Consider the following 14,512-nt stretch of genomic DNA (forward strand, 5'->3'; position numbering starts at 1 on the left):
AACCAACAAGGTCCATCCATATTCGTTTCTCTACTTTCCAACTAGACTGCCACCATTCTAATAACACATCATTTCCTCAAAGATGTACCAAAATGTATTGGATTATTTTGGTCCTAAGTCTGTCTCATAGCTGTTCCAGTGTAGCCACTTCATTTTTGGTAATGCATCAAAAGTTAATTAGCCTCTAGAGAATAAAATGAGTCAATCTAGAGGCTTATAAACCAGATGCCAACTGATAGATTTATAATGGAGAATATAAATTTCCACTGGATAAAACACCAACACACAGTATTAATTCAGATAACATCTTCTAACTGTTTCAAAGTACTTGAAAAAATGAATTCCTGATTTCAGTTCTTAGTGTAGCATGCAAAGAGAACTAGGCTGTCTTGACAACTATTTTTTTTCCACATTCCAGAAAGGGGTACAAATTATCCCTAACCAACAATAAGGCAATCATCTATTAATATAAAATATCTACATAACCCATATACAGAGAAATGCTAAATATACTCTGCACAAGACTTTAGCTAACCAATTTCCTCTTTTCTGACTCCATGAAGACCATTTTCCTTCTGACTGTATGAAAACCACTTTTTTCTTTAAATAGTGTATTAGTTGGTAATTTAAATTACTGAAGTCTTCAGTTTGGGTATAAGCCTAAAAATAACACCAAGCAACAAAACTGGGCATAATAGTTTCACATCAAACTACTACTTAGAACTTGCGTTGATTTTAATTTCACTCTCATATAGGACACTGAACAATCTAACTCCATGTAGTGACAAAGGAATGCTAACAAAAACACTGTAAAATTCATCTCAGGAGTAACGGTTTTTAGTCTCTTTCCTTAAAGGCATAAAAATATATAGATTAAATGTCAAAAAATGGTGGGCTTATAATTTAAACAAAGTACTAATTAGCAATTATTTTAAATTCTCCTTCTTGGGGCGCCTGGGTGTCTCAGTCAGTTAAGCACCTGCATCTAGTTTCAGCTCAGGGTCATGATCTCAGGGTTGTGAGATAGAGCCCTAGTCCAGCTCCATGCTCAACATGAAGTCTGCTTGAGACTCTCTCCTCTTTTCCCTCTGCCCCTTTCCTTACTCTTGTGCTCTCTAAGTAAATAAATAAAACCGTTAAAAAAATCAAAATTAAACAAATTATCCTTCTCAAAAATATGTTTTTACCTACCTAATTTCTTTCAATATTTCAACCTTAACTGCCAGATTTTCCATTCTGGTACCGACACAAGTCTTCAGAGTGCTTTCTAAATGTTTAGTCAAATCCATGGTGGTCGCTTTCTCTTGCTGCAACAAAAAACAAGCACATCCTAGTGAGTCTCAAACAAGAAACTATATTTCTGTCACTTAAATGATCTTAAGCCATAACTAAAATTTTAAAGGTTAAAGAACACCAGAGTTGCCTGGCTGGCTCAGTTGGTGAAACATGCAACTCTTGATCTCAGGATCATGGGTTCAAGCTCCATGTTTGGCATAGAGATTACTTTAAAAAAATTGGGGGGCACCTGGGTAGCTCAGTCAGTTATGCATTTTACTCTTGTCTTTGGCTCAGGTCATGATCTCAAGATTATGAGATCAAGCCCCACACCAGGCTCTACACTCAGTGTGGAGTCTGAGATCCTCCTCTTCCCCCTACTACTCCCTCTACTCATACTCTCTCTCACTCATGCTCTAAAATAAATTTTAAAATCTTTGAAACAAACTTTTTTTAATGTTAAGCCACAGGACAACTGATTTCCCTAGTAGCTGGGATCTGAAAAAGATAGTCTATTCTAGTTTTCTGTCTCCACACAGATGACTTATATTTCATCCTAAAAAGAAGCCAAATAGAAATAAATTTCACATATTTTCTCTCTTAATACTTAAATTTTAAAAAGATAAGTAAAAGATCCCTACAGACACCAAAAGATTAATGACTATTTTTTATAAAGTCCTGTGTCATTCTACATTACAAAAGAATCAAAAACATCACTTCACTGACTCAACCTAGAATAAATTCCCTGATTCTGAGTATTATCCCAAATACAAGTGTACCATGATTACCCAAAATAACGTATCAAGCAGTAATATGGAAAAACACCTGGCAGTTTTATTCTAATCATACTACAAACCAGCTATTACATAAACATTGAAATTTTACTCAGTATTTAAAAAAAAAAAAAAAGAAATTTTACTCAGTATTTGAACACACTCTTTAGTACTCACATTCTCTCCAATTCTTTAGTTAAATAATAAGACAGAACCAGCACAAGCTGAATGCTTATTACTAGTATGCTACACTCAGGTATGCGCATGTCATTCTGCTCCCATTCATTGAACAGGATGACCATGAAGAATCAGTAATGACTGTTCTTAACTCTGTTTATATTACATGGAATTGTTATTATAATTACTCCAAAATTACATAAATCTAAGAAACAGGAGTGGGAAAATCAATAATTACATTAAATAAAAATTAGCTAAATGCTCCAATTAAAGCCTAGGAGATTATCACTTTGGATGAAAAAGCTTAGATTCAGCTATATGCTGCTCATAGATACAAAGAAACAGATAAAAATTAAAGGATGGAAAAGATATAACCTTGTTATAATAATATCAGGCAATGTGGGCTTTAATACAGGGAGCCCCAGTAATAAATAGGGTTATTACATAAGGATGAGTCAATTCATCAGAAAGACAAAATTCTAAATGTATACGCAATAACAAAGTTTCAAATTCACAAAGTAAAACTTAACAGAAAAAAGGAAGAATCAGACAAAAATAATAGTATCTGGAGATTTCAACACTCCTCTCTGGGTACTGATAGAACAAGCCACTTCATTTTTGGTAATGTGCTCTGGAAAATACCACATATGGATTTAATGGCTGACAATTGAGTTCAATTACCAATGGTCAATGATTTAATCAATCAGACCTAATGAAACTCTCATCTAAAAAAAAAAACCACAACTCCAAATAATTAGGTTCTAGGGAGCTTCCAGATTGGTGAACAAACCTATGTACTGGGAGAACGTGTGGCTAAGATTCTCCCAGGTCCCCTAACCGACCTTCCACCCCCATCATAACTTCCTCCATGCACCTCCTTTTATTTGGTTGTTCTTGAGTTATATCCTTCATAATAAAACTGTAATCATAATTATAGCACTTCCCTGAGTTCTGTGAGTTGTTTTAGTGAATTACTAAACAAGGGAAGTAGGGATCATAGGAACCCTCAAATTTACAGAAGTATAGGTAGTCCGGGAACTTGATTGTGGCTGGTATCTGAAGTGGAAGAAGTTTTATGGGACTGAATCCTTAACTTGTGGGGTCTGTGGCAAATCCTAGCTGGTATTTAGTATCACAAGTGAATTGTAGGACATCCAGTTGGTGATGATGAATTGGAGAACAGTGATGGGATGGCAAATTAGTGTCAGACAAAACTTACACAACTGAAAAATACACAGTATTCTTGGGGGGAAAAATGCCCTGAATCTGAGCAAACCTTGAGACCTAACTACCATAAAAGCAAACATACGGAGTTAAAGGACCTTCTTAAGCAACAGAGGTTCACAGATTAAACAATTTAAGAGATTTATCATGCAAAATGCAACGCACAGGTCTAACTGGGATCCCAACTGGAAGAAATGAAAGGACATTCATAGAACAATCCAGAAATCTGAACAAGATATTAAGGGACTATTGTTAATTTTTAAGTATAAACAGTATTATGGTTGTCTTTTTTGAAGTTATTTTCTACTAGAGGCACACACTAAAACATATACAGTAGAATATTATGAATGGGATTTGTTTTAAAATCATTCTGGGGCACCGGGCTAGCTTAAATCAGTTGAGTGTCTGCCCTTCAGCTCAGGTCATGATCCTCGGTCCTAGGATCCAGCCTCACAGTAGGAAGTCAGCTTTTCCCTATCCCTCTGCCCCTACTCACTCGCTTGCTCTCTCTCTCACTCACTCTAACAAATGGATAAAAAATCTTTAACTCAGGAAAAAAAAAAAAAGTAACTCAGGAGGTGTAATTTTTTTAGAAAGACTGACCATGTATCTAACAATTGCAAAAATCAAGTGATGAGTAAATAAGGATTAATTATTCAACTCTCCTTCTAGAATGTTTGACATTTCCCACAGTTAAAAGTTGTTAAAAGAACATAAAAGGAAACGTAAATGAGAAATTACTAATCTTGCAAACATTAAGTGAAATCCAACGATGGTAAATTGGAAGTATAAGAAAAAACTTCATCTGTAAACAAATATAAAGAAAGGAGAAAATGAGAAAAGGGGGAAAGAAAGGGAAGAAAACAAAAAGTGATAGCAAATTAAACAAAAAAGAGCAGATGAGTGTACAGATTTCCCAGATGGCCATTCTTTACTTTATACCAGCAAACATACTATACCTGCAGTTCCTGGGCAGTCTGTTCTACTTTGGACTCTAAAGCTTTGTAACTTTCAAGAAGAACTTCCTTCTCTGTTTTAAGTCTTTCATTTTCTTCAATCAGTTTCTGGTCCTGCTTAATTTTTGCCAGGCTGACATTAGACCCTAAATTAAAGTCTCCAACAGCCAAATTTTCCCTATTAAAAACAAATTCACTCATTTTAAAAACCAAACTGTATAAGGCTGACAGAGATCATAAATCTAAACTAAATCATTTGGAGCTTTTTATACCGTAATATATCTTAAGTTTATTTTGAAAACTAATCTAAAGCCTTTATCTAACACTAAAAAATATTTTAATGCAAGCTAAATTTTATAACTGAAGTCATATTTCAAAAACAATGCTACCAACGCTCAAATATAATCCAAACTGCAGCAAAATCAACTCCAGCACATAGAGTAAAAAGCGACCTTTATCAGTTTCTTCCAGTTCCTCCTCCCCCTCCCCATCAACCCCACTCCATTTGACAGTTGTTAGTTTTGTTTCCAAGATCCCAAAAAAAACTACATCACCCAAGACATGGCATCATGGCTTGGATCATGATACAGAAGCTTATAAATGGTTTGGTACTTAGGTTTGGTACTTATTAAACCTGGGTTTCTGCTTCAACTTTATAATTCAAAATTATCTAAAAAGTGAATTCCCTTTTTAATAATCAAATTTCATCATAATAAGTCATCACAGGAGGAACAACAAAGACTTTCTCTTTCGTTACAAAGAAAAGGTGATTCCCTGACATTCATTAAAATAGTCTTAAAGCCATGGGAAAACTTCAGAGTTTATTTGAAATTCTGGTTCTGCCTGAATATTTCAGATTTAGGGGTATATTTTTATTTTTGATAAACATATTCAAAAGAATTACTATGAAGAGCTGATATATGAACTTTAGACCATTGAGGAACGATTTTTCTTACAAAATGGCTTTTAATGAAAATTTTCCTGCTAAAGCAGAAAGGAATACATGTTTGAGACAAGCAGAAATGAGTATCATCTCTCAAAATCACTGACACAGGTGAGGACTCCAAAACCGTAAGCCTTGACCTCTACTATGACAAGAGCTTCTAACCATGAATTAGAAACTAGTTAAGACTAAAAACCCCACAACAGTCTTACTTTGGAAATGTCACATGATTTCCTGCATCATTCTCATTCTTCAAGTCAAGAGTCATCCTCCCACTTAAGCGCCCCTTTGGTCGGGTGAAGGCTGACTGGTTTGATCTATGCCCCCATGAGGGAATGGGGCTTTTGAGGTTCTTGAGGACAAGCTGACCAGGATCTGATTTTTTTTCCTCACAGGCATTAGTGCTGGAAGTGAGTTTGCATTTTTCTGCAAATCCTTTCTTAGCCACCTCCTCCCCTATATCCACACTGCCATACTCAGCCTGAGCAATAACTGTTCCATCTTGATAGGTTGCTTTAGTTCTCATTTTTATCTCCTTTTCAAAAATCAAGCTCCCCAAAAAGGTTCTGCCCTAAGAAAGATAGGGGGAAAAGAGATGTAAACCAACTACACCAACATATTTTTCTTCATTTATTTTGTTTCTACCCAGTTTTTTAAATAGTCATACTTCTTCATTCTGAAAACTCTATAAAAGTAGTCTTACCTTGTTGTTGGTTATATACAAATATACTTCTCCACTTGCATGAATATATTTTCATTACACATTTACTAAAATCTTTCTTTCCAGAAGTAGAGCTAATACTTGTATAGGCAGCCATATTTACAAATTCTTAAATGTGTACCAATTAAACATCCTAGAATAACTGTTTGGGGTTTTTTCCTAGAATAATTGTTTTAAACCAAGCAGATTGTGTTGACCATTTTGGCCCAATGAAATAAAATGGCCCTGAGGAGTACAGCACATAAAAATGAATTCTAGTATCTAGAAAAGGTACTCAAAGTCAAGAAAGCTTTAAAAATAGTTTTATAGGCAGAATTATGTACTCCGGATAGGGGTGCCTGGCTGGCTCTTGATCCTGGGGTTCTGGGTTTGAGCCCCATGATGGGTGTGGAGATTACTTAAAAATACATTTTTTTAAAAAATGAAAAGGAAAAAAAGAGTTAGGTACTCTGGCTTTAAAGTAAGACAAGGGTAGGAGAGAGAAAAAAAAAAAAAAAAAGGAAATCATACCAACGATAATCCAAGTAAAAAGAGCATAAAGACCAAACTAACAGCACCTGGGTGTCTCTGCCTTGCCTTCCACTCAGGTCATAATGGAGTGGGGGAGGTCTTGGGACTGAGTCTGAGTCAGGCTCCCTGCTCAGGGGGGAGCCTGCTTCTCCCTCTCCCTCTGGCCCTCCCCACCCCTGCTCAAACTCTGTCACATCCTGTACACACATGCTCTGTCTCAAATAAATAAAATCTTAAAAAAAAAAAAAAAAAAGAGAGACAGACCAAACTAAAAACTAGAAAATACAAGCTGGCCACATTTAAACTAAAGAGGAAGAGAAGGAAGAAGATGAAGAAGAGAGAGTAAAGAAAAAATTTCAAAGTCCGTGGAGGAGAAGGAAGAACAGAAAGAAAAAAAATTTCAAAGTCTAAAAAACTAAAAAACATTGGTATGGAGTAACTACTATATTCTCTTTTTTAACTACACAATATTATAAAGAGTAGAAATGAGACCTATGTAAGAGTTCTTAAGCTTTTCTATGCCATGGGCTCCCTTATCAGGCTGGTGAAATCTTTGGAATCTCACACAGAAAAATGTTTTTAAATGCATAAAATAAAAAACATAGCATTACAGAAAAAATTATCTATGATACATTTTAACCCCAATTTAAGAACCCCTGGATCTGGAAGGGTGCACCTGGAAGGGAGAAGGCAGCAAACTGTAAATGCTCAAGGATCATCAACCATCCAAAAAAAAAAAAAAAAAAAAGTTTTTTTAATCCACAAACCAAAATGACAAAAGTATTTTAGGTTTACAAAAACATGGGTTTTACAAATTTTCCAATCATAAAATTTTAAAATACATACATCCTGAGAGGCTTGAATTTTCCAAGAATACTAATATAGATAGCAAAGATGATTCAGAAGGCATCACCAACAAATGAGATCAAGCAAGCAAAATTAACAAACTCAAAATATAATTCATAAAAATGTATCAGATTAAGATTCCGATCAATCAGAATGTGGTTTTGGTTAATCTCTTTCACACAGAAACTTTGGTTTCAACTGATGTGAAAATGCTGGGGTTCAGGAATGATCAAGAAAGAATTCCTGAGACATCTTGGGTGCAAAAAGGTGGTTTTATTAAAGCACGGGGACAGGATCCGTGGGCAGAATGCTGCACTGGGGTCAGGAGGAGTGGCCCATTACAGACTTTCAGGTTGGGAGGAGGTCAGGGATAGCATGACAGCATTAAGTCCCTAAGGAATTCGGAAGCAAGGTTTCCAGGGCCTTGAGGGGCTAGCTGTTGTTAGGAAAAGGTAACTTACTACTGTCTAGTAAAACCTTAGTCATGAGATCCTTCAGGTGTTTATCAGTGGGCCATTTGCTTTGAGGATGACTGCTAGCATATATCTTGGGGGTGAGAGGTGAGCAGAGATAAAGGAAATCTCCAAAGGAATTTTTACATGTTAAAGGAGACTTAGAGGATCTTGGAGGTCGAGCTAATATGAAGCTAAGGCTGCCTTTTGCTTTTAGCAAAGTATTAACAAGGAGACAGTTAAGTTCCTAGAGGAAGGTCACTCTGCCTGTCTCAAGGACTTGTCAATGGCTGTAAATTTTAAGGAAATTTAATTTTTTTTCTTTTGCTTTTGTTCACATCATCACCTTTATGCTGGAGGTCTATGTAAAATCAAGTATGACTTCCATTCCTAACCAATGTTATAATGGGAGTGACAGTGTCTGAGAATTATTATTGGAATATGCAAAATTCTTAATACTTCAAGAAACTCTGTCTTTGGGCAACAGATTTAAATGCAAATAATCTATTTTCTACAAGAGTTCCAATCACATAAAGCTGAATGCTCTAAAGGTATACTACTCCTACTTTTTTTTTTTTTTTAATTTTTATTTATTTATGATAGTCACACAGAGAGAGAGAGAGGCAGAGACGGGGCAGAGGGAGAAGCAGGCTCCATGCACCAGGAGCCCGACGTGGGATTCGATCCCGGGTCTCCAGGATCGCGCCCTGGGCCAAAGGCAGGTGCCAAACCGCTGCGCCACCCAGGGATCCCTCCTACTTTAAATATTTTATGCAAAAATCTGATTTTTAGACTTTTCTCTGAGGTCAAATTCCATTATGTCGCCAATCACATTTAGTTCTTCAACAAAATTCTTCCCAAATCATATACAATCTACAAAGACAGAACACCCTAAACTTGGAATAAAATCTAACTTCTCCTCCTAAAATCTAACAAAAAAAAAAAAATAACCAAATAGAGGATTACACAGGTTTTTTAATATTATACTTTGCCATACATATTCTACATATTCTTTTTTTAAATGTCAAATATTTAGTTTTTATAGTGAGAAATGTGTTAGAGTTCCATTAAATCCTGCAAGAAAAAGAAATATATTTATCTATTTTTAAAACACACTTAGGTACTTAAAAGTTCTAAGATTTATCTTTTTAAAAAACCTGGCGATTGTTTTAGAACACAAAGCCTTTGGGATGCCTGGATCAGGGCGTGATCTCTGGGATCTGGGATTGAGTCCAGCATCGCACTCCTTGCAGAGAGCCTGATTCTCCCTCTGCCTGTGTCTCTGCCTCTCTGTCTCTCATGAATGAATAAAACAGTCTTTAAACACACACACACACACACACACACACACACACACAGCTTTCAACGATTAAAAAAAGGATGAATGATGTCATTTTTCTAAGATATATTTCATTGTGTTTCTAAACTGGTAAGCTTTATTCAGAAACAAAAAAAGCATCCCTTGCTTGCTACTTTAGTCTACCTAATCTTGTCTGGATATATTAGAAAAAAGACTAAAAAGCCTTTAATCTGTTAAACCCAAATTCCATCTTTAAATCTCATTCCCTGGTTCTACATAAATTTTTTAAAATAAGGAAGGCATTTAGGACGTAAATCTTCATTTGATCTACAGCAGTTATAACCACTATTATGAGTTATCAATTTCAACTGTGCTATAACATAAGAAAGACAGTGTTGGTTTAAAAATACTGAAGGTATTCCAGTGCCTAGGTCACCCTCTGGAAGTCTCTCTTTTCTCTCACTCACTTTCTTTTTATTTAAACTAACTCCCTACTATTCATTTATTTGTTCAAATGCTAGGTTAAGTTGGACGCTCACCTAACATCCAACACGCAAGAGCAAGGAGAACGGGCATAGAAAAATGAATAAAATATTGTCTCTATTAAGACAGTCTTGGGTAGCCCCAGTGGCGCAGCGGTTTAGCGCCGCCTGCAGCCCGAGGTGTGATCCTGGAGATCTGGGATCAAGTCCCACGTCGGGCTTCCTGTGTGGAGCCTGCTTCTCCCTCTGCCTCTCTCTCACTCTCTCTGAATAAATAAATAAATCTTTAAAAAAAAAAAAAAAAGTCTTATCGCTGTAAACCCACTTATCTTGGGGAGGGGAAAAATGCAATTCTACATGCCTTACTACTGAGTGACTGAAACAGATGCAGGGGAATGGATGGTGGGTATTAGCAAAGGACTTTATATAGGAAATTATATTTGAGCCTTGAGCTGAGAATGGTTAAACATGTTTTTTGTTTTCCAGAAAACGTCCAGTTTGCTAATCAGCTGAACTCCAATCAGTACTCTTTTTACTAACTTAACCATGCAAATACAAATAGTATCAACTGTAAAGAATCTATAAAGCATACAAAACATTCCCAATAATTAAAGTTTACTCCTCAGTCCCAAAACTAACTTTTAAAAATGACTTATCCTTGATTTAGGTTTGTTTCAATCAACATAAATTTTACATCATCTTACTATAAGAATAGCAACAGACTTGATTTCCAGCTCTCATCCAGCTATAATTAGCTTTATGACTTTAAAAAAGTCATCTAATTGTTCTAGACCCAATTTCTTTATTTGTAAAATAACAAAGTGAGAGCAGATAATTTCTAAGGTCAGCAAATTTAAGATTCTAGGGTTTTAGGCATACAAGAAATTCAAAACAAACCTCTCCTTGGTCAGAACATCTATATTAAAGGAAAACATAAAAAACTTCAGATTTTTAAACCATAAACTCAGGGGTATAATTTTACAGTAATATCTAAGCTTTACTCTGTATTTATGAACGTCTGAGTTCCAAGAACAGAAACGTTTCTTATAAGTAGCTATACTGCAGACAAAACTATACCCAACAACCCCTAAGATTCTCAAAACAAAACAAAACAAAATGGAAACAAAAAGGTTTCTGAATCTTACTATTCCATATAGTACTGGTTAAAACATTTTTACATAAGTTATTTGAGCTGCTAAAAAAAAAATACAAATCTGATTATTTAGCAATAGTATCTCAACAGCAGTAATACCCACCAAAAGAGTATCATTATTGCACCAGAGATTTGAAAGGAGGAAGAATTCCCAGAAGACTACCTCTAAAATTATCAGGTGGCTGCCAGAATTAGGTTACTAACCCAAATTTAATTGAAATGGATACAAACTGAAATCTATATAAAACACCACTGAAAACTACTACACCAAACAGTATGAGCCCTTGCCAAAGTGATAAAAATTTGACTAATTCACAACTCCACTAATTTCAGTTTTGTGTTATTTATGGCCAGGGCTAAGTTAAAGATCACTTTTATTTAATAAATACTTTCTCAAAAGCAAGAGATAACAATAATTATATTCATCATTTCCTCCATCATTGACTCTCTTAAACAGTCACAAGAGAAGAAACTATCTACACTTACTATGTAAATATATACACATACATATCACTCTGATAATCACAAACATTCACCTAGCAAAGAGGAACACAAATAATTGCTTTGAATTATTCTATAATTCATATTTTATAATTATTACATAATTACTTTTGAATTATCCTATAATTCATATTTTCACTAATTTATACAAGCTTTTTAAAGAAAATCAGCAAAATTTAACTACATTTATATTTTGTTTCAAGCATACAGCTTTACTTCCATTAACAAAAATATTTAAAATCTGTGACTTGCCTGATCAAACTGGGTAACTTCTTGGCCAGAAGGAATCTGCAGTCCCCAAAGCCTGTATTTTTTGGCAACACTAGAAAATTGCAGATCCAAAGGAATCTCAACTATATCAGATCGATTTAGAATTTCAGTATTTCCATAGTCAATGTATCTCACCAGACACTAGGAAAAAAATGAGACAAATACTAACACAAAACTTAGATTAAACATCTCCAAAGAAACTACGAATTTGCTTTCTGTTAATTACCTATAAATCAAAACAGCATTTTACCTCAAATTGACAAAAACAAGAGCTCCAACAATATCCTCAAAATAAGAAAATCAATAGTCTATGAGATCCCAGTAACTTCTGTTTAACTAGTTAACAAATGCCAAACAGTACTATTTCCAACAGTACCATTTCTTATTTTGGCTTTTTTTTTTTAAACAGCTAGTATTTCAATAAACATAAATCTGTGATGCTTATGGACTCTCCTAACTCGAATGTTAAAATCAATCAACATTCCTAAATTCAAGTTGGAAACAGTAAAATCTGAAAAGAAAGGCCAAACTATCAAACTTCCTTGGATAAAATTAAACCCACCCCAGGTGTCAGACCTAGGAAATGAATCAAATTCACCCTCACCTCCAGTTCTGTATGTAATTTAGAAAGTAACAAAAGAAAAAGAGTTTATATCACAAGGTCAAAAGCCATCTTGCCCCTTACTTTAAAAAAGTTAAAGCCCAGGCAAAAACAAACACAATATATCTCCAGTTGTCAAACAGTGAGGAAAACGTCTAATTAGGTCTATTTCACTAAGATAAACCATTAGCTAGGATGGTAATAAATCAAGAAACTTTTTTAAAGTTATTCTGAGCATTATTCAAATTGTTTCATCTTATCTCCTTATTACACTTAAAACAATTTATAAAATATATACACGAGAAAATATTTTTAAATCCAGTAAAGCAATACAAGAAAAAAAAAAAAAAACAGTAAAGGGAAGCCTACAGAGATGTTTTTACACAGGCTGCAATGTGCAACTGCCACCAGCTATTCTGAATCTCATCTCCACAAATCTTAAAATCTCCCTTGAGTTCATAATGTAAAAAACTCAAATACACAAGGAAAAATCATTACATTCAACCAAAGCATGAGAAAGCAGCAAGCAAATCTTCATTAATAATATGCAAATCAACTAAGCAAAAGATAAAAAGAACTTCTTAAGAATAGATCAAATGTTCTTTCCCTACTCAATCTTAATAGAATGAACTTTTAAAAGTTATTTAGCAAGGATCAAACATTAATGATTAAGAACCACTGGTCAGCAAATATCATCTACAAATTATGTAATCTACTCTTGGACAATCTGTGGTGATTATATGACAATTTAAATTCAGAAGAATATTCCTGAATCTGACCTGGATTTTTTTTAAGCTATTTATTTCTTTTCTGTTCACTAGAAAAAAAACATGTTTTAATCAATTTATAAGTTCAATTGAACCAGATCTTATTACTACTATGTATAAGCAAAGAAGGGCTAAATAAGCATATTTTGAAACAAGATAATCATTACTCAGGGGAAAAAAAAAAAGCTGAACACTTGTTCCTGCCTTTTCATCACTGATGATTTTCAGTACTTTGCATCTGTACCAACATTTATCTTCAGAAAATAATCCACCATAAATCTGTAAAGAGAAAAAGAAAGTGAAATTACTTGGCATTTTAATGATTCAAAGCATGCTAAATAAATCAGAATAATGGTTAGCATTTATTAAGTACTTACTATACGGCAATAAGCACTTTATATACAACTTATTTTATTCTCACAAATGTATGAGGCAGATATATTGTGTTCACCATTATAGGCCCAAAGTCATAAACCAGTAAGCAACAGAATCAGAATTCAAAGTCAGGCAATTTGACTTCAGAGTCCATAATGCTATTCTGCTTCCAAAAACAAAGAGGAAAGACATAAAAACAAAATTCAAAAAGAAGCATAAGCATCAAAGTCTTAAAATCATGCTGTTTCAATATCTGAAGACATAACTGGTACAATTAATTGTTCTTAAAATATAAACATGCCAAGTACATACCACTTAAGTCTAATTCACAACCATGTGGGGAATCCATGTGTCCTACCAGCCAAGAAAGATTTTTAGACTTTTTACTTTTTATAAAAGACTCTAGTGCTATTAAATGAATAAAATTAAATTAGATATCCTTAATACTGAATTTTCATATAAGTTTATATGTTAATTTAATTATGTTTAATTTTTAAAAACAAAGGAAAATTTACATACTTCAAGACCTCAGCACTATTGACATCTCAAACAGAATAATTCTTTGGCAAGGAAATGGGTCACAGGCTCTCTGTCCTGTGCACTGCAGGATTAGCAGCATCCCCCTTGGCCTCTACCTACAAGATGCCAGGAGCATACCCTCCAGTTGTAGCAACCAAAAATGTCTCCAGATATTGCCAAGTATCACCTGAGGGTGGGAGTGAAGAATACAAAATCGTCCAGGTTGATAACCACTTTAAATCAAACATTTTCAATGCAGGAAATTTTATTCCCAAGGGAATGAAAACTGGTTCAGGGGTAGGGGGTGTCTTCAAATTTACAATGGTTTATATCGTTCCAAAGTTCAAACCTACCTGAAAACATAAACATACAATATGATTGTCAAGATGTCAATCTCCTTGAAGTAAGGAGAATCATTAGGGGAAAAAATGCCTTAGAAGGGCATAATGAAAAGTTGAGGAACAATGCTTTAAGTGAAATAGAAAATTACTTTTAGGTATATCACTCTGAGGTAGGACAAACTCAGATTCTGAAGCAAAAGACATATACAGTATGAAATACAAAAATCCTTAACTCCCCAAAGCAACAAAGTACAACCAATTCAGACACACAACAGATATCTAACAGCAAATGTTACAAATGATAGATGTGTTCAATAAGCACTAAT

The 14,512-nt window shown here is 34.5% G+C and overlaps 1 protein-coding gene across 6 annotated transcripts in view; it reads right to left on the reverse strand.

The window, feature by feature from the left end:
• Window positions 1-14,512, reverse strand: part of STK31 (serine/threonine kinase 31) — an 86,563-nt gene that overhangs the window by 63,081 nt on the left and 8,970 nt on the right. For all 6 annotated transcript variants that reach the window (XM_077856508.1, XM_077856505.1, XM_077856506.1 and 3 more), the window contains exons 5-9: window positions 13,156-13,230; window positions 11,566-11,724; window positions 5,561-5,919; window positions 4,409-4,583; window positions 1,192-1,307 (exon numbers count right to left, since the gene is read on the reverse strand). In XM_077856508.1, the coding sequence (XP_077712634.1) occupies window positions 1,192-1,307; window positions 4,409-4,583; window positions 5,561-5,919; window positions 11,566-11,724; window positions 13,156-13,230 (884 nt within the window). The remainder of the gene's footprint in view (window positions 1-1,191; window positions 1,308-4,408; window positions 4,584-5,560; window positions 5,920-11,565; window positions 11,725-13,155; window positions 13,231-14,512) is intronic.

This window comes from Canis aureus, chromosome 18 (genome assembly GCF_053574225.1).
Source record: "Canis aureus isolate CA01 chromosome 18, VMU_Caureus_v.1.0, whole genome shotgun sequence".
NCBI lineage: Eukaryota > Metazoa > Chordata > Mammalia > Carnivora > Canidae > Canis > Canis aureus.